A 27,940-nucleotide genomic window follows, 5' to 3' on the forward strand; every position below is an offset into this window, starting at 1 on the left:
AAGGCCATTGGGTAGGGATATGACCTGGAGTATACAGGGTCGTCGGTCTTCGTACGTATCTCTCCCTTTACTGTGCTAGTATACGTTAACTTTTCGTCGGGTTCTGTGAGTAGTTTCGAGCAATTCTTAAGGATTAACTTTAACCTACTCGATTGCTCCTGGCTTAGATGTGTTGTTCTGATGTTAATGCTGTTAACAGTCTCTGAGATATGCTGTTTCAAAGGAATGTGTAAGTTAGGGTGAAGTGTCATATAGTTTTCGTCTGTGTGAATGATAGCTTTCATTTGTTTAAGGGTGTCATTACCAATTATACCATCGAATGAAATCAAACTTGGAAGGATAAAAAATTGAATTTTCGTTGCATCAGGGCCAAATAAGTTTACAAATGCATGATGCGTAATTTCGATGCTACCTCCTACGGAGTTAGCGTAGAAAGCTCTGTTGTTTGGTATATGGTTTCGGATGTGTCTAGGCTGTATATAATTTTTGTTAGACCCTGTGTCCACAAGAAATCTGAGACGCTCTCCACTTCGTACTACATGCTCGAAATATGGGAGTGAAGAGCGTGTTAATCTAAAAAATAGATATCGTCCAGCTGTTCGGATTGGTCGATACTTGGTTCGTCACTAGTGTCCACATAGTGAGTTAGGGTCTGGTCATAATTAAGGTCCTCTTGGTTCATGTCTTGTTCGTATTGTTCCTCTGTAACATCATTGGTTTCATCAGGTTCTGTGTAGTACACTCTTTGTATCTTAGGTGGGGGGTGATGCCTCTGGGAGGCTTGTTGGGGACGTTTTGGTAGCCAACGTTGGTTTTGGGGTCTATTGGCATAATTTATGGCGTGAGACCTGATGGATTGGTCAACATCCATAGGTACTGGTCCTCGTGGTGGTCGAGGAGGAGGTAACTTATTTTGGGGAGCCTCATGTTGGGGTTGTTGGTAACCTTGTGAGTAGAATCGTGGTCTCTGTGGCACTTGAGGATTATGGACCAATTGTGGATGAAAATCGCGCCTAGGGGCTGGTATTGGTGCCTGTCTAGAAGAAATAGACATCATTCTACGTGGTGGAACAAGAGGTGGAGTATTATGGAGAACCTTCCGTGGATTGGTGCTGGAATTATTCGCGTATTGGGCACGATAATCCATGTTTTGAAGTTTGAAACACAAATGTAAGGCCTGCGGTAGGTCTGCCGGTTCGCGAATGCTAAGCAACCGTGGCAAATCACCTTTTAGTCCTCTGATAAACGTATCAAGTGCTTTTTCGCGGTACGATTGAGTCATGATATTCATCGCGTCCTGACTCATTTCAATCGACCCTAATTTGTTAAGTATAAGAGATAGGTGATTATACACTTCTTGATAGAATTGGGAAACGGTATTCGCACCTTGGACTAAGGTTGTCATCTGGTACTCTAAGGTACCAAGATCTCTTTTATCCGCGTAATGCAGATTTAAACATTTGGAGATTTTAGTCCAATTCAGAGGGGTATTGTACGATTCTAATGCTATATCTGCGTTACCTACAATTTTGTTTCTTATAACCGATAGTATACCGTAATATTTCGGCGTGCCTCTTAGATGGTCATAAATATGAAGGATTCTATCAACGCTCTTTCGCCATGAGCTGAATTCACCTGGTTCCCCAGAAAATGTCCTCAAGCTCTTAACGACGTCAGGAATTCTATCCATTTCGGACAGATTCTCATTATTACTGATATTAACTGGTACGTCTACTTCATCTCCAATGTCAGATGCGGGATTCAATAATGCACTAAACATTTGTCTCCCTTGAGTACGGAGAGTTTCCTCAACTACTCGGGAAATAGTTTGGAGCAGTTCGTAGTTCGGAGCATTATTAGACTCATTATGATTGCCATTAACCGGTGGTTCTAAAGTGGGCAAAGCATCAGCAAGGCCATCGAGATTTAATCGCGGTGGTTGAATCAAATTATGAGGATTCGACATTTTTGAATAACTAAAAGATCACCTTTCCCGATAAATTCAAAAAGATTGCAGATATTCACTATTCACTTCCTGAATTCAATCACTTTTAATTATTTCACTTTTGATTATGTCAATTCAAACGATTCGCTTTTCGAGTATTTTTCTTTTGAATTAAAATAAATTAAATATTTTTGTATATAAAAGACAATTTAGTGACAATAATGCAATAGCTTTAATAAATGAATATAAGGTAAAACAAAACATACAATTCTTAATTGAACCTTTAAAACTTTGAATTTATTCTAATTGAATCTGGTTAGCTTTTTTAGAGAAATCAATTTGGCGTAATTTTACAATAATAATTTGTAATTACTTACATTAAGAACGCTCTTGCTTTCATATCGGATGAAATTTTGTTTTGTTCGAATTTTATGGTGAACTGCTTCGGATCCTTAATCAGCGATTGTCCTTTTTGCCTCCTTTGGTTATTCAAAGGCTACTTGGGGCTAAATCAGGAAAAACACGCGTGCTTCGAAATTTTGGTTAATTCCGGTTTTATCTTTTCCACTCCGAAAACTTTTCATTCGCGTTTACACGAAAACGATTACTTGGTTATCGCGTATCGTTTTAAAATTCGCGGAAACTTTGCGATAATGTAACGAAGTTACTAGAGATTCTAAGGATAAGACTTATCAAAAAAAATCACACGTGCGAAGCGGTCCCTGCTCGGGCGCCAGTTAATAAAAATATCGGGTAGTTATATTAAAAAAAACAATTTATTACTTCATGCCTGTTTGGCATTCTAATTACCACTAACTACAATTTTTTGAAATATAAAAGAAATTAATATGATTTTGCCTAATGTGCAATCATGCGATTTCATCGATTGCACCGATGACCCCAATAGTTGCAGACGTTGCTTTTGGATGTGGTGCTGACACAGGTGTGTTTGCGCGTGCAGCATTTCCGTTCGGGTTAACTTATACCCACATGTCTGGTTGGAGTAATTGATATTCATATACAAATGATAAACAAGTCGAGAAACCGGAAGCTGGGCGCTTCAGGTATGAAAGGTTTTGTTTGTTTCTTGTGTGAACATATTTGAGTGTAGAACTATCCCATTTGTACGCAGCCCGTTAAGAATATGCATTTGGCATATCAGATTTAGTACTTTCGGGTTGTAAATTTACACGGTAAGGCAACTTTGAGCTACTGTAACTTTGCTACTAATAGTATGATTTTGATCAAACTTGGAGATAATATGCTTCATATTATATTTTATACTGCTACCAACTTTTATAATTCTGACATAAACTTAAGGGGGGTTTTACTCAATTTTCCCAAATATACGGTAATATACTATTATTAACTTAATTTGAACAGATATCGATATGGAGAGTATTTTGAGACCTGGGTACCATATAGAGGCAGCTTCATGATTTTTTTCAGTTTTTCGGTTGAGTAGTTTCTGAGAATGGCTCCGATAAAGAAGTCACCACTTTGCACCCCTCCCACTCCCCGCCTTTTTAACAAATCTCAAAACTAAGACCGGCTTCGAAAAGTACTAATCGAGACCATTTGACACATGACTATATTTGGTGAAAAAAATTTTTGCACCCCCCTTTTACATGTATGGGGAGCCCCCCTAAATCTCAACGTAGGAGGATATTACTCACTGCATGTCTAGGGCTCCACAGTTCCCACCTTCTCACCAAATTTCGTGTCAATCGGTACAGTCGTTTCTGAGAAAAGTGCCTGTGACAGACAGACAGACGGATAAACAGACAGAGAGACGGACAGACAGACAGACAGACATTGAACCGACTTTAATAAGGTTTTGTTTTACAAACAAAACCTTAAAAAACTAAAACAAAATAATTCTTTGCGGCCTCATTCATAAGAACTCATTTCGTTGTGGTATTGACGGATTGATATGTGATGATGACGTCATGCAGGTTGTAGAGTGCATGAAATTCACAAAAAATGCTAAAGTTTTACCCCCTATAACTTTGTTAATAATAGTTGGATTTTCTTCAAACTTGACTAAATTGTGCACTATGTTCTGCATTATACGCCTCCCAAATTTTGTACTTCTGAGGTGAACATAAGGGGGGTGCCGGGTAAATTTCTAAAATGTGGAAATGTACTATTATTAACTTTATTTGTGCAGATATCGGAACCGGATATATTTTGAGGCCTAGATTTCATAGAGATGCATCACTGTGATTTTTTTCAGATTTTTCGGTTGGATATGTTCTGAGAGCGAGACCTGTTACACTTTTTGGGGGTCATATTTTGAGCTCTCACTCCCCTATGTTTTACCCGATATCAAATATTAAACCAGTTTCGAAAAGTACTAATTGAGACCTTTCATTTGGTACCCCACATGGCTACATTCTGTGAAAAAAAAAATTGCACCCTCCATTCACATATATGGGAAGCCCCCCTTAAACTTAACACAATATGGCGCCACTTACTCCATGTAAAGGGAAAACCAGATTCCATATTTTCACCAAGTTTTGTGACAATCGGTCCAGTCGTTTCTGAATAAATCGGGTGTGACAGACAGACAGACAAACAGACACACACCGTCTCGATTCTAATAAGGTTTTGTTTCACACAAAACCTTAGAAAGACATAAAGAAGGCGAAATATTAGATACATCGGCATTTTTCGAAAAGTAAAAATAGATCCGGAGTTAACAGACAGTAGGGTGATTTGATGCCGGAATTCAAAGATCTTACGCGAGGTTAGTGGCTAGTTTAGGAGAACAAGGCGGAGTTAAAACAAGCCGGTATTTGTTTTATAAAGACATTTAAGTGTGTATTTGTCCCATACGTGGTATGTAATTTGCAAAGAAGTGACAGTTTTGACCTATTATAACTTCGTTAGTAAAAGTGCAATTCCCACCAAACTTGGTAAGATCATGCTATACCCTACATGGTGCAAGAATGAACTTATTGGGGGTTTTGCAGCCAGTTACTAAAAATTATAGTAATATATTGTTATTAACTTTATTTGTATATTACTGCGGAGCCTAGCCACCATATAGTGTCAGCCACTTGATTTTTTTTCAGATTTTTCCGTTGGATAGTTTCTGACAATGGATCTGTTAAAGAAATTATCACTTTCGACCCCCCGCACTCCCCACCTTTCTAACAAATGTCAAAACTATGATTGGCTTCAGAAATTACTAACCAACACCACGACACACTATATTTGATGAAAAAAAAATTTACACCCCCCTTTTTCCATATATGCGTGTGACGGATAGGCAGACAGATAGACAGTAAACCGATTTTAATAAGGTTTTGTTTTACATAAAACGTTAAAAAGCTGGAAATAATAATCGAATGAAAGGATGGGAAGAAATGCTAGAGAATGTCGTGTTGCGCTGAAAAAACAGCTCAACCTTAGCTGTATAGAACAGAGTGGCATAAAAAGGATGAAAAAGGAAAATGAATATGTCTACCTCAGCCTGTCATTATCAGTTTTATCAAATTGGGTTATATGGAAAAAAATGCACCTAGGAGTTGATGGACCTGCACGTTCACTTTTCGATATCTCTTCTGGGGTTTGAAATAGCTTTACCCATGGCATGCACTGTATTTAATCCTGATGGTAACCCTAGGCTCATTACAAAGTAAAGTTATTCGTGGCCTTAAATCATGGTTGTGAATGGTCACACTGGACTGGGCGATAGCAATTACCGATCAAGAGGAACAATACTGTCAATATCCGGATAAATGAATACGAAGTTGTTTCCAACTCGATTATTAGATATCTGCGGACGATGACTGATATCAATTTGAGCTTCAAAAGACATTTAGACTATTTGCAGGAGAAGGCAGCAACGAGTAATTTATTTTTAGCGCGATATATCAAGGCGTTAATATCAAGGTGCCAAAATTTAAGCGCAAATTGCTTAACTCAGAGATAATGTCGGCATGCAGACAAACTGCACTAAGACTATGCAGCAGATTTAGGGCGGCTTCGCGCACTATGACCCTTAAGGACTTAAGCTATGCGCGAAAATGTCCCTTCAGGACCTTCTAGCGAACGACGAACGTTATCTGTACCAGAGATACGGCCCGGTTATTTGCGGGTGGCCCCCAAGTGGGAGTTCCATGGTGGTTGTGGTTATGCCTACATTGCGGGCAGAGCTCCTCGGAGCTCGAGCATGGAGTTGCGCTGTACAACTCGGGCGCCGTACTCCTTAGTTGCGGCAGAGGTGTTAGATAGGCCTCGCATCCACTGGTATGAATGCTGAGCCTGCACTTAGTATAAACCAGGACTGTGCTTGCATGGCGGGGCTCTGATTGTGGTCCCAAAATCAACCCGTGTCCGAAGAGGACCGTGGGATTATGCCTTCATGGCAGGTACTCACGTTAAACCCCCAGGACTTTCATGTACCAGAGATATAAGGCGAATTCAAATGAAACGGTTACAACATTTTGAGGAAAACACTAGGCTTAAGCGGAACAAAGCCGCTGACCTTGATGGTCTCCCCGTGCAACTGTTCCTTGCAGCCGTGAGCTTCCTGCAGGAATTGGTGCTTCATCATCAACGGCGCAACAACTAGTATCCGGTCTAGGCCTGCCTTATAAGGAACTCCAGACATCCCGGTTTTGCGCCGAGGTCCACTAAGTCGATATCCCTAAAAGCTGTCTGGCGTCCTGACCTACGCCATCGCTCCATCTTACGCAGGGTCTGCCTCGTCTTCTTTTTCTACCATAGATATTACCCTTATATACTTTCCGGGTGGGATCATCCTCATCCATACGAATTAAGTGACCCGCCGACCGTAACCTATTGAGCCGGATTTTATCCACAACCGGACGGTCATGGTATCGCTCATAGATTTCGTCATTGTGTAGGCTACGGAATCGTCCATCCTCATGTAGGGGCCAAAAATTCTTCGGAGGATTCTTCGCAATTTTTCTTGCTGTCTCTCTGTCTGTCTACCTACCTGTCTGCTCGTCTGTTATACCCGATTGTCTCCGAAACGACTGGAGCTATCATTACGAAATTTGATGAAAGTATCTACCTGCGAACCGCTACACGTGTAACGAATTACCTCATTTTGTGTTGGCCTTAAGGGGGCTCTCCATATACACGAAGGGAGCGATCAAAATTTTTTCCGCAAAAAACGGTGATGTACTTTTCGAAGATGAACTTTTTCTGATATTAGGTGCCAACCAAAAAATATGAAAAAAAAATCACTGTGATGCACCTATACAAAACCTAGCCCTTAAAGATACTCCCCTCCCGATATCCGCCCAAATAAAGTTAATAATAGCATATTACTACAGGGTGCGGCAGCATAGCTTCCTTTTTTATAATGCGCGCCACTCAGTTAGTTGATTTCATAGCGGAGCGCTAGTGGTCTCGTTCAAGAGGGGATACTGTAAAGTTTTGTCCCGACACGGTTCAGTCGCCATCATGCGTTGGAATAGTGAGGAGCGTGCCTTTGCCGTTGAGGTTTACTTTTCGAGCGGATGTTCGGTTATTGCAACACAGCGTGCATTTCGGAATCGCTTTAATTTAGCCCCGTTGGCTCCCGTCCCAGACCGCAAATCAATTGTTACATGGGTCACTACATTCAGACAAACTGCAAGTGCGACAAAAGGAAGAACTGGCGTCCCTCGGCCCGTTAGATCACCTTAGAACATTGAAGCAGTGAGAGCGTCAATGTTGCGATCGCCACGGCGTTCTGAGCGCAAACACGCATCTGCCCTTGGACTATCCGATCGTTCTGTGAGAAGAATTCTTCGTGATGATCTTTATTTTCATCCCTATAAGATGGCGATAGTGCAGGAACTTTCAGAACGTGACTTCAATTCTCGGATGAACGCGTGTGAGCTTCTTCTTGATGTCGTTCCCGAGGGTGCTATTGTTTTTTTTAACGATGAAGCCCATTTTCATTTTGTGGGTCGGTTACAAACAATACATGCGCTACTGGGCTGACACCAACCCTCGAGAATTGCATCAAAAGCAGAGAATTGCATCATTCACCCAAAGTCACAGTGTGGTATGCAATTTCCTCAGCTGGAATTATTGGCCCCTGGTTTTTTGAGGAAAATGAGGTTACAGTGACAGTGAATTCGGACCGGTATGTAAACATGCTACAGAATTTTTTTTTCCCACGGCTAGAAAATTTGGATTTGGGGGACACTTGGTTCCAACAAGACGGTGCAACAGCACACACCTCAAGAGCATCGATGGCTGTTTTGAGGGAACACTTTCCAGAGCGCCTTATCTCAATTAAAGGCGATTTGGAATGGCCGGCACGCTCTCCCGATCTGTCCCCTTGTGATTTTTTTCTATGGGTTTTTTTGAAATCCCGTGTTTATGTGAACCGTCCAAGAAGCCTACAAGATTTGAAGACCAACATCCAAGAAGAAATTGCCAACATAACACCTGCTATGCTAACAAGAGTCATGACAAACGCCAGAAACCGGTTTATGCAATGTATGGAGAATGGGGGACGTCACCTAACAGATTTGATCTTCAAAACAATGTAAATAAAAACTTTAGACATGTTCCTACATTATAAAAAATAAATAAATATTTTCCGATGCATACAATAGTTTTTATTTGAAAAAAGGAAGTTATGCTGCCGCACCCTGTATATTTTAAAAATAACTTGAAAAGCCTCCTTAAGTTTATTGTGGGTGCACACAATTTTGCACCGTTGATAATATATCCGCTGACAAAAAATCGCATATATGTTGATACTGGCAGGTTTCACGGTAAACGTATTGAAATTAACCGAATTATATTACATCAAATTAGTGTTTTTCATGTGAAAATTACCAATTACTATACACTCATCACAAATCATTCCATTACATTACATTACCGTATTAACGTATTTGCTATCTTTGAATTGGCTTGGTGTGTGAGATGCGTCGTCGGGTGGAACCCTTTTTGCAAGTTATAATTTTGCTGGCGGCCATATGAGACTTTTTTTTCCATATTTTGTTTTTATTTTCACTCAATTGTAAAATGATGAAAGTTTGATATGAATTCTACTATTGTTAGCAAAGTTATAGCGTCAAATTCTTCTCGTGTGAATTTACTGCATTCTAAACCATCAGAAAATATCAGCACCACTTTGAAGCCAAAAGACTGAAACATTATACATATATGTACATTATACCAGAATCCTATACGTATACTATAAGACAAAAGTGTTCTTACTACTTGTAAGCTATTGGAAACTTTCTTTCAAACGCTGTCAGGTGAAAACCATTTACTAAATGTATCAATTACCAATTATGAGCTAACCGTGTCTGAACCGGACAAAGGCTAAAGAAGAAGAAGAAAAAAATAATAATTACCAATTTCATACAGGCACCGCCTAACATGCTGAGGATTATCTTGGTGGCTACAGTGGACTTCATGAGACTAGAAAGATTAAACGAATTGTTAAAACTGCAGGGCTAGATGAGAATTCAGAGATAAAAGATATTTGCCTTCTTTTTTGACTTTTTTATTGAGGTTTTGTGTAAAACAAAACAAAATGGGAAGTTTGAAAGAAATTAAACTATTATTAACAAAGTTGTAGAAAGTGGAAGTTTTTGGATTTTATGTGAATTGATTGCACCCTAAGATGTGTTGGCATGATGCTGATATAAAGTGGCCTCATCTGAACAGAAGAAGCATGTGAATATCTTATTTTTACCGTTTAGTTATTTCTATATCAGTATCAATTTGTTGATGTAGGAACACATATGTCTTCTTCTTTTTCTTCAGCCTTTTTCCCGGTCTGGTCGGTTCATCGTGAACGGTTTCGCTATTCGGTTATATCAAATGCCTGGTCTGGAAGCAACCGCGAGACTTTTAAATCCCCACCCAGCGTATGAAGCCACCGTTGTTTCGACCAGCCTTGATATCTTTCCTCAAACACATCCACTAAGCCGATGACAATTGTTGACTCGGTGAGTCAAAGACCTTGACTCAATGACTCTGCGTTTGGAAAAAGGGGCACTGAAGACCAACAAGACCTAAAACCAAGAACCTATCAGAGTTTTCGAATTATAACCCTGTTCGTCTTTTGTGTAAAGCGAAACCTTATTCAAATCGAGACACTGTCCGCCTGTCTGTCTATCACAGGCACTTTTCTCCAAAACGGCTGAACAGATCCGAATATAATTTGGCGGACATTTGGGAACTACACATATGTGCAGTACATGCAAAGTAGGAATGTAAAAATTTTGATCACTGAATAGTATTATGTGGGATATCAAATGAAAGGTGGCGTGAATTGCAAAACGCGAATAAAGAGTCAAAATGTGCACACTTAAAGTGAGGCAGGGCTCGTTATCGGAAACTACCCAACTCAAAAAACCGAAGAAAATAGTTCTTAAAATATGTCCCATTTCTATATCTGCTCAAATAATCTTACTAATAGTATAACTCCACTAGCTATATGCTGGTCCCAAGCCCAGGTAAAGAAGGAAGGTTTGAGGAAACGTACTTTGTACTATCTTCAGTAGAACAATAATAAAATGATGAGATTAGGAAAAAAGATAAGTAAAGTAGTTTTTCAACTAAGCTAAATCAAACCTGGTCTCTTTTGTTAACAGGTCCCGCGACAGGTCGACCAAGAAAATGCATCCAATGTCGTCAGAAAAAAACATGATCGGATCGAATAACAAGCCTCGGAAAAATGCCTCACGCGGCAGGACGGGCCTCGGTCCTGCCGAGAAATGGGCAAGGGTTCTTGATGCATGGACGGCGTCAGGACGTAAATAAGTTAGTCCGAACGTTAATGACAAGAACGGTACTTTGCTTATCAACCCTCGAGCCGCGGCGAATGGATGGCGAGAATATTTCGGGCAGATTTTAACTGAAGAATTTGCTCATACTCCACTTCCATATTCATTGCCAACATTTGGAGCAATTCCACCCGTCAGCGCAACTGAAGTCGAGGAAGCAATAAAACAATAAAACGAATCGACAACGCATCTGTGCTCTGGAAAGCGAAGAGCCGGAACCCAACACTTTGGCTCAGTGAATTCTGCAACGCAACGGGGTATCCAGTAAGGTTAGTAGTAGTTAGTTATCTGACTGGCAAGAAAGTACCACAATTCCAATATGGAAAAAGAGAGGCAGTCCGACCCGGTTACTTTCCCATACCATGAAGATTTTTTAATGCATTCTTGACAACCGTATTTGTGATATCATAGAAATAACCGCGAATCAAGCGCAATTTGTCAAGAACTGTGGAACTAGTGACGCAATACACGCTGCGCGGTTACTCATGGAGAAACACCCTATTTACCTTAAATTTCTAGATCTGGAGAAAACGTTTGACCCTGTCCCACATGAATTCATCTGGTATCCTCTACGACAACACACAGAACACCAGTAGAATTCGTGCGTTGGGTTCAATTGTTCTACCACGATTTGAAAAGTGAAGTTCGTAGTGTAGCGGGTATATCAAAACCATATTGGTGTTCATCAAGGAAGCGCCCTCTCACCACTCGTTTTTGTCACACGGCACATCCGTCGTCCAGCGCCTTATCATCATCATCAACGGTGCAACAATCCATCCAACAATCCTATGTCAGCGTAGGAAAGTAGTTGGGTGGACTTGAAAACGATGATGCCTCTGGATGGTTTCGAGAGTGATCCTACTGCTTTTATCTGGCCTCACAATGATCAGGGTCAGCCTAGTCAGCGTTATCAATTTCGTCGGGATACCGAATTCTGCCATGGCCGTGTACAGTTTTATCCTGGTTATGTTATCATAGGCGGCCTTAAAGTCGATGAATAGATAGTGCAAATGATGTCCATATTCCAACAGTTTTTCCATCTGATCTGCTGCTGATTTGCCTAGCAAGATAGAGGAGAATATCTTACAGATGGTACTCAGCAACGTGATACCTCTATAATTGCTGCACTGTGTGATATCTCTCTTTTGCCAGCCATCAGGCAGTGATTCGCTGTCCCATACCTTGAGCATCAGTTGATGAACCATTTGGTGTAATTGGTCGCCTCCATATTTAACCAATTTGGCTATAATTCCATCGGCGCCTCGCGACTTATCGTTTTTAAGCCGATGAATTGGACGAACTGTGTAGCAGCATTTGTCCATCGTCTTCAGTTGGCGGAACCTCCAACTCGCAGGTGTTCTGGTTTTTCAGTAGTTTATCAAAATACTCAACCCATCGCTTCAATATGCCCATTCTGTCGGAAATCAGATTTCCTTCTTTGTCTGGGCAGGATGAGCATCGAGGTGTGTAAGGCTGCCCTGCTGACTTGTTGGTGAAACTTGCGCGCCTGGTGCGGTTGCTCCCTGCACTTTTCGAGTTCATAGACTTGCTTGTTCTCTTCCTTTTTCCGTCTGTGAAGTTGGTTCTCCGCTTGACAGAGTTCGTGATAAGTCTCCGCGCGTGCCCGCGTTCTTTGAGAATACAACATTACTCCGTATGCAGCATTCTTCCGTTCCGTTGCTAGCTTACATTCATCGTCAAACCAGCCGTTCTGACTTTTCTTGCGACTGGGACGAAGTATCTTCGTGGCTGTATCAATGATAATGTGCTTCAAGTGATTATGAAGATCATTTATTGATACTTCATCTCCACGATCTTCCCTCTTATAGGTGTTGCGGAGGGCTGTGTTGTTAATGGCTTCGATATTTGCTCTTACCTAATTGTCAGACGGGATTGTAGGTGGTGTCGTAATTCGAGCTCGGAGCACCATGCCAACGAGATAGTGATCCGAGTCTATATTGGCCCCCCTATATGTTTTGAAATTCATCAAAGCTGAGAGGTGGCGGCGTTCAATGAGCACGTGGTCAATTTGGTTGAAAGTGGTCTCGTCTGGAGAGGCCCACGTATGTTTGTGGACCGCTCTCCGCGCAAACCAGGTACTTTCAACAACCATTTCGTGTGATATCGCTAACTGAATAATCCCCAGTCCGTTATCATTGGTATCCCTATGTAAGCTATGGGAGCCGACGTATCGCCTGAATACGGGCTCCGTCCCTACTTGGCTGTTGAAATCTCCAAGTATGATTTTGATATCATACGTGGGACAGGCTTTGAGGGTCTGCTCAACTGCATCATAGGAGGTATCCTTCTCCGACTCTGCAATCTCCTCTGTAGGGGCATGAACATTTATGAGGCTTATACTCGTATTTCTAAACTTGCCTCGCAAACGCAGAGTGCATAGGTTTTCGCTTATATTTTAAAAGCCGATAACAGCAGGATTCATTTTTTGACTGACTAACCTACTCCGAGCACATGGTTTACTGGATGGCCGCTATAATATATGGTGTAGCAGCTCTTCTCCAGGAAGCCGGTCCCTGTCCATCGCATCTCTTGCAATGCTGTTATATCAGTCATATATTGGGACAGAGTATCGGCTAGCTGCTCAGCAGCATTCGGTCTTTACAGGGAGCGCACATTCCATGCGAAAATGCACAAATTGTTAATCCGTTTCTCGTCGTTGTAAAATCCATCCTGTCCGAGGCTCCTTCCGTGGCTTCGTAATATCGGTTTTCCGTGTAGGGTTTTTAGACCTACCCAACCCTCAACCTGGAGGACCAGTTGGTACATTTTGTCCCACTCGCTTTCATCCTTCTCCGTCTGCAGTCTTCCATGAAAAAGAACTCCCAGGATCACCAGGTGGAGGTGGAGATAGAGTTTGGTACTAGAGCTGTTGGTACCGGTTCAGCAGGCGTTTCCCCGGTTTTATGCTTCATCCTGGGTACCAATCCACGTTTCGCCCTGGGATCTATAGTATCCTTTCACCGTCCCACCGCATTATACCCTGCTTTAATCAAATGATTTTGCCTAGCGTCTAATGCCAAAAACGATCTCGGGAAACTTGTCCAAAAATGGAATGATCGCCTCATGCAATATGGCCTCAGATTGAATTTAAATAAAACCGAATTTTTTGAAGACCGATCCCTTCAACTAGTCACAGTCATTGCCAACGGCAGTGACCTGCCCCGAACTGAGCGATTTAAGTATCTCGGGTCAATGCTATCAGCCCATGAAGAACTGCGTTATGAAATTGTTTCACGCATTATCGCCACTTGGATGAATTGGCGTTCCACAACTGGTGTTCTTTATGATCGAAGTATCAACGGACATCTGAAATTTAAAATTTACCGCAATGTCGTCCTTCCTGTCACTCTCTATGGTTCTGAGTGTTCGCTCTATATATAAAACAATGAAGGACGTCTTGCGGTAATGAAGACGAAGATGTTACATTGGACTAGTGTCACTACACGTTTTGATCACATCCGAAATGAGGATATCGGCGATCGATATGGGGTTGCACCGATCGTAGAAAAATTGTGAGAAAGGCGTCTTCGATTATATGGTCACATAATTCGTGCTAACGAGAATTCTCTTGCAAAAATTGGTCTGATTATCGTAGTCGATGGTAAGCGATCAAAAGGCCGACCGAAGCAACGGTGGCTTGATATGCTGGATGGGGATTTAAAAACCTCGATATTGCATCCAGATCAGGCATTTGATAAAGACTGATCACGACGAGCCAACCCCGCTTGTGAACGGAATAAAAGCTGAAGAAAAAAAGAAGCTTACTAATAGTATATTACCAACTTTTCGAAATTGACTGAAAACCCTTTAAGCTCGTCGTAACAGTAGTAAATTTTGCACCAGGATAGAGGACAGTATCGCTCATACGTATGCTAATCCGACTATTAGTGTCAAAGTTATAGCAGGTCAAACGCGAATTGACTGCATCTTAAGCCACGCAAATAAGATGTGGGCCTCATAATTCTCGAGAATAATTGACATTCCAGTGAAATATCAAAATTCCATTCACAAAGAGTCTTCTCCCCGCAGCCCTCTTTAAGGTGTGTGAGAAACAAAACAAATAGAGAGCAATGAAATTTTTAACTATATACCCACGGAACCGAACCTTTTATAACTAAAGCGTCTAGCTTCCGGTTTCCCGACTTGTTTAATGTTTTGAATTGACTCCTGTCCTTCAGTCCAGACGAATTTTTCCTTTCTCAAGAGTTGTTTAGAGGTATAGACACACACACAGCTCCTCTATATATTTATGTGCCAGGTATACTACTCTCCCGCAAAGAAGTCCGAAGCCCGTCGATAACCTTAATTATTTTCAGGATGTGGTCCGCTAGATTTTTTGAGTATCTCGACCAGCTACATAATCCGTTTAAAATTCGCTGGAGCCCCTGTTAATCCAAGATGTATACGAACGAATTCATAATACCCGTAGTTAACGGTAAATGCAGTTTTCTCTAGGCTGCCTTGCTCTATTCCTACCTGATGATATCCACCAATCAAATCCAGTTTACTAAAATATCGACTTTTTCTCAATTGGTCTAGTATTTCCTCTAAGATTCCTTTACCGTGACTGCATTTAGTTTGGGGAAATCAAAAACAATTCTCCATTTCTTGACTTCAACTGAATCTGACTTTTTGGGAACCAGTAAGAGAGGCAAATTCATTTTGGTATTATGACCCTGCCCCAATGGCTCAGTGTTTAGGTGTCCTTGACACTAGTGTGCTCTATAATATAGCCTATAATAGTGCAAAATTTGATGATTCTAAGATAAAACTAAGGGTAGTTTTAGTAGTAAATATGGAAATATTATTAAATCTTATCAACTTTATTTCAGCAGATATCGCTTGGCCCACCATAACAGTTTTCAGACTTTTCGTTTCTAAGAACGGGTCTTTGAATTAATTGAGTCCTTTGGAACCCCCGCACTCTTCGAGTTTGCAAACGATGTTAAAACTAATATCTGCTACAAAAATTACTAACCGAGACTTCTCATTTGATACCGCACACAGCTATATACAATAAAAACAAATTTGACATCCCCTACTGCAGATGTGTGGACGTCCTTTCCCTGAAAACCAACAAAGAAAAATGTTACTCATTGCATGCAAGGGGACCCACAGTTCTGTTCACCAAATTTCGTATTAATAGAAGTAACCGTTTCTGAGAAAATGGAGGTGACCGACAGACAGACAGTAATCCGAGCTTTTATTTTACACAAAATCTTAAACAGCAGCCCTCAAGCCACACAACTCCACCCTCAAATTTGTATTATTTAACTTGGGCAAACTTTTCTAGAAAGGTTGGTTCGAAATTACGATTGGAAAAATATTATCATCATCATCAGTTTAAGTTCCGGCATAAACACGGAACAAAACATGCACTAAGCTTTCTTCACGATACCATGAGCATTAGACATAATATCAATTGCGAATCTACGCATATATAATGGATTTTGAAACGACTCTGACTCTGTATGGGTAGACAGTGGAACCCTGTGAGAAATGACGGATCGCGGATCCATTTTTTTACAACACCTTTACCACTGACCTTTCGATTCTTGCGAGATCCAGATCCAATCCAATTTGTGAAAACAAACTGATCTTCTTTTTGATCCTTTGCCCGGACGAGGCAGCGAATGCCATCCAAACTAAAGCCAGACACTTTTCGAGAGTTTGCTCTCAATCTAACCCTTTTGCCTTTCGGTCACTTACCATCGACTTCGATGTTCAGACCAATCTTGACAAGTTAGCGCGAATTACTTGACCATACCATCCAAGACCCTTCTCTTGCAGTTTTTCCACGATCGGTGCAACCCCATATCGATCGCGGATATCCTCATTTCGGGTGTCATCAAAACGTGTGATGCCACTAGTCCAACGTAAAATCTTCGTTTCCATTCCCGCAAGCCGACGTTCATTGTCTTTTATATACAGCCAACCCTCTCACTTTGAGATCCAGGAGGCGTCAATGCATGAAACCATTTCATAACGCAGTTCTCCATTGCCTGATAGCATTGACCCGAGATATTTAAATCGCTCAGTTCTGGACACGTCACTGTCACAGATAGCGATTGTGCCCGGGGATCAGCCGTCAAAAACTCAATTTTATTCAGATTCAATCTGAGTCCGTATTGCATAAGGTGATCATTCCATTTTTGGAGAAGTTGTTCGAGATCATTTTTGCTTTTAGACGCTAGGAAAACATCATCTGCATAAAACGCTAAGAAAACATCATCTGCATAGCACGCTGGACGTTGGAGGGACCATGTGGCCTCCATAACAAGAACAAAGAGGAGTGGTGGGAGGGCGCTTTCTTGATGAACACTAATAAAGACACGAAGTGGTTTTGATACACCCGTCACATTTCGAACTTTACTTTTCGGATCGTGGTAGAACAATTGAACCCAACGCACGAGTTCTTCTGGCACTAAGTGTTGCCGTAGAGCACACCAGATGAGCTCGTGTGGCACACGATCAAACGCTTTCTCTAGATGCAGAAATTCAATGTAAAGAGGACGATGTTTCTCCATGAGTAACCGCGCAGCGTGTATTGCGCCAGTAGTTCTGCAGTTCTTGACAAATCCCGCTTGATTCCCGGTTATTTCTATGGTTTCGCGAATACTCGGATGGTAACTTGAACATTCTGCTGGACTACTTTTCTTTTTCCATATTGGAACTATTGGTAGTTTCTTGCCAGTCAGATGGTGTTCTACCTTCCAGAACAACCTGATTAAAAAATTGACTGAAACACAGTGTTGAGTTCCAGCTCTTCGTGCTCCAGAATTCAGATGCGATGTCGTCAGGTCCTGTCGCTTTCCCCGATTTCATTCGTTTTATGGTCTCCTCAACTTCAGTTGCGCTGACTGGTGGAACTGGTCCAAATGTCGGCAATGATTGTCGAAGTGAAGGATGAGCAATCTCTCGTAATCCAACTCATTCTGTCCCTTCTTCTATCAGCTTCGCTGACTCCACTGCCAACTCCCCACAACAATCCTGCGACCTTCTCTGCACCTACTTCTCTTCAGTGTTTTCTCCCTCGAGCCCTTCACCCTCTACACCTTTCATAACCACAGACTCCTCCGAATCACTAGCCATTCCTCGCCTTACGCCTTCCTTGGTTGAGTTCCTCATTGGTAACCTTGACCCCAATGTCGGACCTGGCCCCGATGGGCTTCCTGATCTCTTCCTCCTTAACTGTAGAAAACACATTTCCCTCCCCCTGTGTATAATCTACAACAAAAGTCTAGACGAATGCTACTTCCCCCGTCTCTGGAAAGAGGCCCTTATCATTCCTATCCTCAAGAGCGGAGACCCTTTCCTTGCTGTGAACTACCGCCCCATTTCCCTTCTCTCCTCTTGCTCCAAAATTCTAGAAAGATACGTCAACGACTGGTTGACCGCGCACTTCGGTCACCTCATTGTCAAAGAGCAGCATGGTTTCGTGAAACATAGATCAACGGCTTCAAATCTTCTGGTCTTTACCAACTTTGTTGCTAAACAGGAGGTACATGCTGTTTATACTGATTTCTCCAAAGCCTTTTACACCGTTGACCATAACATTCTCCTCTCTAAACTTTCTTCGCTAGAGTTCCCTCTCTCTGTCATCTCCTGGCTTTCCTCCTATCTCTCATACCGTTCCTGCAAAGTTTCTTTTCATGGTCACTCATCTCGTTCCTTCTCTCCTTCCTCTGGTGTTCCCCAAGGCTCTATACTTGGCCCGCTACTCTTCCTGTTTTTTATCAATGACCTCGCCTCCATCCACACCTGTCCATATTTGCTTTACGCAGACGACCTTAAATTGTTTGCCTCTGTTTCCTCTCCATTGGACTGTGCTCTCTTACAATCCAACCTTGATAATTTAATTCCTCGTCCGACTTTACCTCAATCCAGCCCTCCTTAACACTCTTCAATTCCCTTGTCAAAAACATCCTGGAATACTGCTCTGTAGTCTGGTCCCCCTACCGCATCCGTGACGGCCGCGCTCTTGAAGCTGTACAACGCAAATTCACCCGGACCCTCTTTTACAAAAAGAACCTTCCACGGGTTGATTATCCGTCACGACTCCGCACCCTCAATCTCCCCTTCCTACAGCAACGCCGTATTTTCCTTGATATGTGTCCTCTTTTCAAACTCTGCAATGGTCTGATGGACTGCTCCGCCAACTCGGATATTACACTCCGTATCGCCTCGTCTCATGACACACGTAATGCGGACATTTTTGATGTGCCCTTCGCCGAGCTCGAGATTTACTTTCACTCTCCGATCCCGAGGTTTTGCCGGTCGTACAATGCCCTACAGCTTGGTTCATTTGACTCTATGTCCCTCTCTAGCTTTAAGCGCAAAATATGCCATTTACTTTCTCCTCCCTCTGAGGACAATATGTAATAAGAAATTTGCTTTCTGTGTATTGTCCTCATTAAATAAATAAATAAATAAATAAATTAACGCAACAGTGTTCGATATCCTGTGTACGTTCATTTCGGCTTTTGGCAAGTCGATACAGATCTAAGTGAATGCCCAGTTTATCGTAAAGATCTTTGTGCTCTTGTGACAGCGACTGCTTCCTTTGCTTCACGGTTGGCATTCTTATAAATTTGCCAATCGGCTAGCGTTTTATCGTCGAGAAACTTGCGTTTCTTTTCACGGACCTTCATTTTAACATCGTCACTCCAAAGCCAAATTTCTTGGTTGATGTACCGCTTACCCCCCGAGGGTTGCAAAGGCCGCTTTGTGGATCGTGTCTTCCATTTGGTTCCATGATTCTTCCACATTCACAATGGTTGGTAATTGCGGAAGTGAAATGATTTCTTCTTTCTTCTCATGAAATAGCCACCGTTTAATGTGCGGCGGTCCAGTGCATTCCTCACACTGTTTTATCGGTGGCTTAATTCGCAGGATGGAAATTAACGGCCGATCTTGAGGTGGGATGGTCTCATAGGGAACGGCTTTGCAATCAGTGGCGGTGTTAAAGTGTCGACATCTTATGAGAATATAGATGATTTGCTTTTTACTATTCACACTATAAAATATAGGAAGATAGACAATCGTTCGGTTGGCTTGTGTCCGCCGAAGCGAATGGTTCGTTCTGACGATTGCTCTCGACTGTGTTCAGATCGGGCTTGTGCGCTGTTGCCAAGTTTACGATCATCGTTATTCAATTGTTTGGCCGTGTTTGATTAACGGTTTATTTAACGATAAAACAGTGACAGTTAGAGTTTTAATAACCGTGACTTCGCGTTAACAAAGTGAAGCCGGTACAAGCCTCGCGCCGCGAATGCGGAACCCACCCTTACTCGAGGGACACGAAACTACAGCGTTTAAAGGACGCGGAACCAGCTTACACGTTTCGCTCTCCACAAGCTCTTAGAGGATTCCAATCCGAATCTCGCTCTCCTAAACGAAACCAGACTGGGGAAGCCCCGAAAGTAAAATTACATGCTCCCGGTTACAGTACTTTCCGCAACGACGCGAGCAGAGGCAGAACCATACTAGTCAAAGCGGGACTAAGGGCAAGTAGCATCCCATCGCACTGGCATCAAACTGCCTGTTAGTATTAATCAGACTTACTGTCAGGGGTGGTGGCGTCCTACGAGTCCTAATCGGCTCTCTCTACTTCCCGGGCGGCACAAGTCGTCACCTCACTCCCACTCTGGACGAACTCTGGGAAATCGTGACCAGCGCTGACGCCTTCATCGTCGGCGGTGACCTCAACGCGAGGCACGTATCTTGGGGCGACTCAGTTAACAACGAAAACGGCAAAGTGCTCTTAGATTGGTTCCAGTCAGGCCCATTCCTTAGCGCGGACATCCTTAACGCGGGAATGCCATCCTTTCCTCGTGGGTCTTTTTTCCTAGACGGCTTTATAATCTCGTCCAATCTCTCAGCATGTGCCACTAGCTGCTCCTCTTTAGCAGCCCACTCGGACCTCAGCCTCTCTCTACATCTACAGCAAATTCTCCCTTCACTCCACCATCCGCACAAATGCAGATCTTTCAATCTGACGAACTGGTACGATTTCCAACCCGACTTAAACAGTGTGCTGGGTCCCCCCCTGGACAAATCGCGCATCCACTCTAATGTTGAGCTAGATACATACATCCGGAAAGTGAACTCTGCCTTCGAAATTACAATTGATAAGCACGCTCCAGTTAAAGAACCTGGTTACTACAAATACGGGTGCCTTCCCCCCTCAACCCTCCTCTTGATCCGCGATAGAAACAGACTACTGCAGCGCAGGAAACATGTATTCCACCGGTTACGGAACAGATGCAACGCTGATTACCGTCTCCTCTCCGAGATAATCAAAGACCTGTCCAGCAAAGTCAATGGAGCTATTCGGTCCGAACTGAATGCATCTTGCAAGAAACTCCTCAAATCCCTGAAGCCCGGCCCACAAGTTTTCTCAATAATTAATCGATTGGCCGGAAGAAAAAAATATACTAACTTGAACCAAATCCCGATAAAAATAGATAACCTCCAGTGTCACTCCCCTGAGGAAAAAATATCCGCCTGCATAGACTATTTCATAATGGCCTAGACCGGATACCGATTATTGCGCCTTTGATGATGATGATGTAGACTATTTCAGCCACTTATTCAGAGCCAAATCGCCAGCGGACCTCATCTGGAACTCGGTGGTCACCAATGCTGTCAGCGATAAAAGATTGAGTTTGGAAGGGTCTTACCTTTGCCCCTTTTCCCCCAGATGCTCGGCTGATATACTCAGAACAGGCCCGTTCGCCTCCTTCTTTACCTCCCTAGAAGAAGTCGAACTTGCAATCTCCCGGTGCAACAATAAAAAATCTTCGGGCCCAGATGGCATCTCTAACTTTGTTGTTTGCTCTACAAACTAATCCAGTCCAATTGCCCCCTCCCCTTATTCAGAACCCTCGCAGACTTCATCTCCAACAGAACTTGCCACGTGCGCGAGTCCCTCAGGGATCTATTCTAGGCCCCAAACTTTTTAACATCTTCCTCCACGATATTCCTCTCCCTCCCGTAAACTTATCCCCCACGACAACTTCAACTCAGGCAGCCCTTCTCCCGCCCTTTTCCTCCAACTACAATGGTCCTTCCGCGTCAGGAGGGATCCTGTTCGCTGATGACACCGTCCTATATGCGAATGGTGTCAGGCCCTAAATAGCCTCCCTCTCTGTCAATATCCTAACCAATAGGGTCATCGCTTATTTCAACCGGTGGGCCCTCACCGTTAATTCCCTTAAGTCTGAGGTTATTTGCTTCAGAAACCCCAGCGAGAAGTGCCACTGGCGCCCAGTGCCAGAAAGGAAAAACCTGCATTTACGCATTGCTAACCACACACTCAAGCCGAAATCAAACATTAAATACCTGGAAATCTCCCTCAACAACAAACTCAAATCCAACCCTCACGTCAGATCTGCTATCGCCAATGCCTCTAAGGGCTCAGCTGCCTTAAAAAACCTCCTCTCATCCCGGGCCCTGTTCCCTGCCACCAAAATCCTTTTATACAAAACCCTTATTCGTCGAATCCTGACCTACGATTTCCCAGCATGGGCTACCATGTCACCGAACGTAGCAGAAGCCTTCCAACGCTTTGAAAGGACCTAAAATTTCACCAAAACTCTCTTCTGTATGACCTTTTCAGGGTTTGCCCCATAATTCCGCACAAGATCAAGTTGCGCGCATCAGACTGAAAAAGTGGCTGTCCCACCTTAACCCGCTGATAAAACAGCTCGCTAAACGTAACGCATTGTTACGCGAGCAGAGGTACTACGTGTCAGGCTGGCTCTCCTCTCGGACAGTAATTCTCCTCTCAACCATCACGCCTCCCCTCCCTCCTTCATCCCCTCCTTTTCACAAAGTTCCTCCCCGGACTTTCACAGAGGCTAACCGCGTACCTACCTAGTCCAGATTAAGACAATAGACATTAATTAGCCTGTACAATATGTAATATCTGCAAGCATTAACTTCTTCCCTAAATTAAGCTCCCTCCTTCTATCAATTAGGCTCCAAAATACATGCCCCGCAATCCCACAGTCCTCTTCATCCCTCCCGCCTTGGGTCCAGTACGGAGTATTGTTTTGTGTTATGTTTGTTTAGTTGTAAGTTATAAATTATTCTTAGGTTTAACCACTTGTTATGTCAACTGAGCACTGACATGCACCACCTTTTCACTTTATAACATGTAACCGGCTAGGCCGGATATTTCCGTGGGTTAGCGTTACATACTTAATTAGTCACGCTTGAGCTCTTAAGTTATTATTCTTTTTGTACCTCACATGTATTTCTTTTCTTTGCTCAATAAATAAATCTGAAATCTGAATGAGACAATCTTTGATCAACCATGTATCCATAAAGGCATGGGTGTCCGCAAAATCGATTATAGGCTCGCCACTCTCATTGCGCGTTTCAAACCCCCTTCCCCAATGGCACCTATTACCGTTCGCCCCTTCACCCACATGACCATTAAGGCCGGCGGCAATGATAATATAGCCATCAATAGGTACGTTGCAGGTTTTTGTATCGAGAAGTTGAGATGGCAATGCCAACACCGTATTGAGTGTGTGGGCTACCAAAATTGGGAAGTTTGTAGTAATTTTTACCGCGCTCGCGTTCTATGTCGCAGCTTAGCACTAGACCATTGGGTTTCTCGCAGAGCGCCGATATCAATGCGCCTTTTCTGAAGGACTCTTGCGAGTTTCTCGGTCTTTCCAGTTAGGGTGCCAACATTTAGCGTGCAGACACGTATTTATTTTGCTCGGACTAATTTACTTTCAGCCTGACGCCGTCCATGCGTCAAGAACACTTGCCCATTTCTCGACAGGACCGGGGCCCGTCCTGCCGCGTCGAGTGCCGCGTGAGGTGGACGCCTTAGCATTTTTCCGAGGCTTGTTATTCAATCCGATCGTGCTTTTTCTAACGACATTGTATGCATTTTCTTGGTCGGCCTGCCGCGGGACCTGTCACCAAGAGAGATCAGGTAGGATTTAGCATAGTGGAATAACCCCAATTATACTTTATTTATCTCTTTCCCTGATCTCAGCATTGTATTTTTTACTGCAGATAGTACAAAGTATGTTGCCTCAAACCCTCCTTTTACCTGGGCTTGGGACCAGCATACTATGTTAATAGCATGGCGGAGTTTGTAAATAGTAATATGCTATTGTAATACTTGTAGTAAGTTAGGTTTGGTTTGTAAATTAGTTTTAAGTAAATTTTAGGAATATGAAATCTGCCAGCACTTATAGTGTGGGCGCAGTTTGGTAAAATAATATGGTATTTGTTTTGAGAATAAAATTCTTATAATCAATGTACAATGTAAAATATGCAAAAATAAAGTCAATTACGCAGAAAGCCGACTAGGCCAAGCCCATTGAAATAATGAAGTACCAACGGGTTTGAAGAAATTTTCGAACTAGTTAGAATGGTGGCGTATGAGCGCCTATTGGCGGATACTTCAAGGAAACTGAATCTTCAGTAACCACAAATGTTCGAAAAATGAACTATGGATTAGCAATAACCAAGCGGTTGATAATTTAATGCACCTGCAGCCTCTGCTCCATGATATTCTGTTTCTTCGAAGAAATAATAGCCCAGGGTCATTTTTAATGGAGTTCTATAACTATTTTCGCCTTGCGTCTGTGTCTTACTCGGAGACAAAGCCGCCTAACTTATAATCACGCCGTAATAATAGTAATAAATATTTTCTCTTTTATTTTACAGGTAAAGCCTCGATCACAATCGAACGTCCGTGATCGCATCTATGATGATCCAGCATATACTGACGATATAAGCCACTTGGCTATTCCCATTCGTCGCAATAGTGGTCCAGACAAATTAGAACCTGAAACCACTTCTCATAAAAAGAAATCGAGCCATAAGGATGGCCACCATCTTAAACGGAGTGAAACGAACGATTATAAAGTTGACGATTCCAGTAGTTCTGACAATATGCCACCCGATCCTGGGAAAAATCGGCTAGGACATAGTCTTGAACGATCAGTAATTATGGAGAAGAGTCCAAATAAGCGTGAACGACGTGATCGCGCGGCAAAGCAGAAACGCAATTTAAGTCTTGACAATACACTTTCCAATAGTCTCCGGCGCTCTTTGGAGAAAACAGCAAATGAAAATTTTATTAACTTTAATAGCGTCGATCGACCAAAAACGCGACAGAAAGGTGTCTTGCGACAGAACGCATCAGAAGGTTGGAGTTCCTGTCTAGCAGCTACCTCCGACTCTTCAAAAGCAGCTGAGCTCGAGGAAATGTATTCTGGTAACCGAAAGGAGCAGAGCAAGGTTCAAATTGGGAAGAAACTGCTGAAAGGAGAAATAGGTATAAAAAGCTTCAATTACTACCTGCTGAAAGAAGGTCTGAAATCGTCCCGGAAATTTATTGACAAGCAAAGAGGTTCACTATCGAAAGGCGATTCCAAAAGAAATTACTCGAAAAGTGAGGAAAACATATACGAGGAGATATTTTTTACAGATAAAAATTCAGAATCGGAAGACCATAGTAAATACCCAGATTGCGAAATCTGTATCCGACAATGTGCAAAGGATAATTGCGAGTATTGCTACGCTAGCATGAAATCGCACGGATTTCAAGCAGCGCACGAAGGAGAAACCTTTGCGAATTCTATGGATCAAGTGTCGCAAAATGCCCACATACTTCAATACCATTCTTATAACCCCAACAATCCAGGGGTTTATAAGATCGAAACAACCCCTGTGGCATTCACTAGTGATTATAACCCAATTTATCACATACAGACGGATATCCAACCACCAGTGCAACAGCCAACTCTAGCATCACAACAGCGGTATGCTCCCCGACGGAACTCGAGGGCAGGGCTACAAACGCACAATGCCTTTCGAATGAATGCTAAATCCTCCTCATCTAGTGACTCACTACAGCACAAACACGCAAGGGATCGTTCGTCCCAGGATTCACAGGAATTCTCAGAATATACTCAGCCTGTGATTTTAGGGCTTTCACAGGCGTCAAACGAATACGACCAAAATATTTATAAAAGCGACTCTAAAATTTCTATCATCAGCGAATATTCACTTCGCAGTGAGAGCTCAACGAATCGCAATTTTCGCTGTGGAGAAGTCAGCGATTCAAGCTTAGGAGACTCTTTATTCTCTTATTCAACTCAACGCCGTTTTTTCGGAAGTTCAGAGAGCTGCCGCTTTGGTTTTGAATGTAGGAGATGCAGTCTAGATGGCGAGAAGTGCAGCTTCTCGGACACTTGTCGTTACGAGTGTAGGAATTGCGATTGCTCTTCAAGTTATTTCTCGTCTGATTTCGATGATGGTAACTATAGCCGACGGACACCTACAAGAATGCGGTCTCTAACGCAAACTCAGCCAGCACCACGGCACCCTACATATGAATACTACGATGACACTATTGACGCTAAGCAAAATAAATACGCCCAAGACTTCATAAAGCATGTCAATGACGTAAAACGAAGTTTCTACCAGGCTGAAACGCAGCGCTCGTCGATTCCAACTATCATTGATTCATATGGAACAATACCACCACCAAAACAATCAGACATGAGGAAAATAATTGCACACCACCAACAATCGCCATCCTCTATAAGGGCATCTTTATATGAAACAACGTCGCATATAAGACAGGGAAAGGCAAGTGCGTTCAAATTGCAAAAACAACCGGTACCTAAACAAAGTGAAACCCAACCAACTTTGGGAACAAAGGACTCTACGGCTGGCTTTAATTCTAATAAGACAAACGATAGAAGCAAGTCTGACAATCCTCATTCTGTACACTCAGATAGTACTGATCTTGCAACTACTCCATCTAATTCTTCCGGTAACAGGAAATCAAAAAAGGACACGGATGTTAAATATGCTACTGTCAGCAAGGATAAAGGACCAGATAGCGAAGGAGGTAGAATCTCTCCAGAACGGGAGCAGAAGAAGCACACGGGAGCCATTCCGAAATCATCCCCAGCGATATCAACACAATCGACACTTCACGCATCTCCCAACTCAAGTAAAGGGTCTGAAGAGCAACTCATGCCGGTATCACAAACGCCTACCCAGTGCAGTTCTCGAGCAAATAGTGCAAATACTTATCCAGGGAACGTTTCTACCAACACGCAGACATCATCTCCCGCATCTGAAACTAAACAAAAAAACGTTCCGAAGTCCAACGTTGAATTGCCAGGACATGACGGCAAAGTGAAAAAATCCTCACGCCGAAATGAGAAAGAAACTTCGAAAGCATATCCTTCCAAAAATGAACCCAAAAGCAATTTAAACATCACAAACAAGCAGCCCACAGTCAAACTAAAAGATAGCAATCTGCAACTGACTAAGCTCGAACCCAAGGCCACCACGCATAGCCCTCAACCAAAGGAAAGAATAAAGAGGAAGTTACTTAAGCCTGAACCTGTCCAAGTGTCGGACTTCGATGACGAAGATGATGAAGTATTCATCGATGTACCCAAGCAACAAGATGACAAGCCAAAATCCAAAACGAGGACGAAGGAGAGTTCACGAAAACGGGTAGGATTTTATAAAATATTCACACTCTATCAGCGTCTCGTCATTTTACCCTTATCCTGATGAATATTATGACGTAAGTAGAGAAAAGGCTTAGGATTTCTCTGTGTATACTTTCGAAACATTTTAAACGCTCACACTGTAGCCTCCAGAACTTTAACTCTTATCACCCTCGGATAGGATGACGGGAGTTACGCCAGTGATGATTTTCATTCTTCACATTGTTTGAACACGAGCTACGCCCCTCTTACCTTCGTTACTCGTATAGTCTCGTTACTAGACATGACATTGGCATTGGCAATTGGCAACAACTAGCGAGTCGGTTTCTGGAGAATTTCATTAGGATACGAATAGCATTTAACTCCTATAGACGGCAGACTCTGCATGCGCTATAAGTAGCTATATTGAAATTTGCACACCTGTGGTGCAGGAAAATACTCCTTTTAATTTAAAACCGTGAGTGTTTCAACTTGTGGAACGCCTTTCGGATCGTGTTTTGATCCTGAATACAATTTAGATACATAAATTCACTCGATTGAGCTATTCAAACAGGCATTCATTCAGGAAGGGGTTAAGGAGCTTATTGGTGAGATTCATGAGTGCCGTCTTCAAATAAACCATGGTCCCAAGCACGCTAAATGTGGTTGCGATAGTTTAAAAGGGTTCGGCAGGCGAAACG

General features: G+C 42.6%; 1 protein-coding gene across 3 annotated transcripts in view; it reads left to right on the forward strand.

The window, feature by feature from the left end:
- The window catches only part of LOC119647432, a 281,759-nt gene that overhangs the window by 53,675 nt on the left and 200,144 nt on the right, over nucleotides 1-27,940 (forward strand). For all 3 annotated transcript variants that reach the window (XM_038048343.1, XM_038048340.1, XM_038048341.1), the window contains exon 3: nucleotides 24,448-27,264. In XM_038048343.1, the coding sequence (XP_037904271.1) occupies nucleotides 24,448-27,264 (2,817 nt within the window). The remainder of the gene's footprint in view (nucleotides 1-24,447; nucleotides 27,265-27,940) is intronic.

The sequence above is a fragment of the Hermetia illucens genome, chromosome 2 (genome assembly GCF_905115235.1).
Source record: "Hermetia illucens chromosome 2, iHerIll2.2.curated.20191125, whole genome shotgun sequence".
Classification (NCBI taxonomy): Eukaryota; Metazoa; Arthropoda; class Insecta; order Diptera; family Stratiomyidae; genus Hermetia; species Hermetia illucens.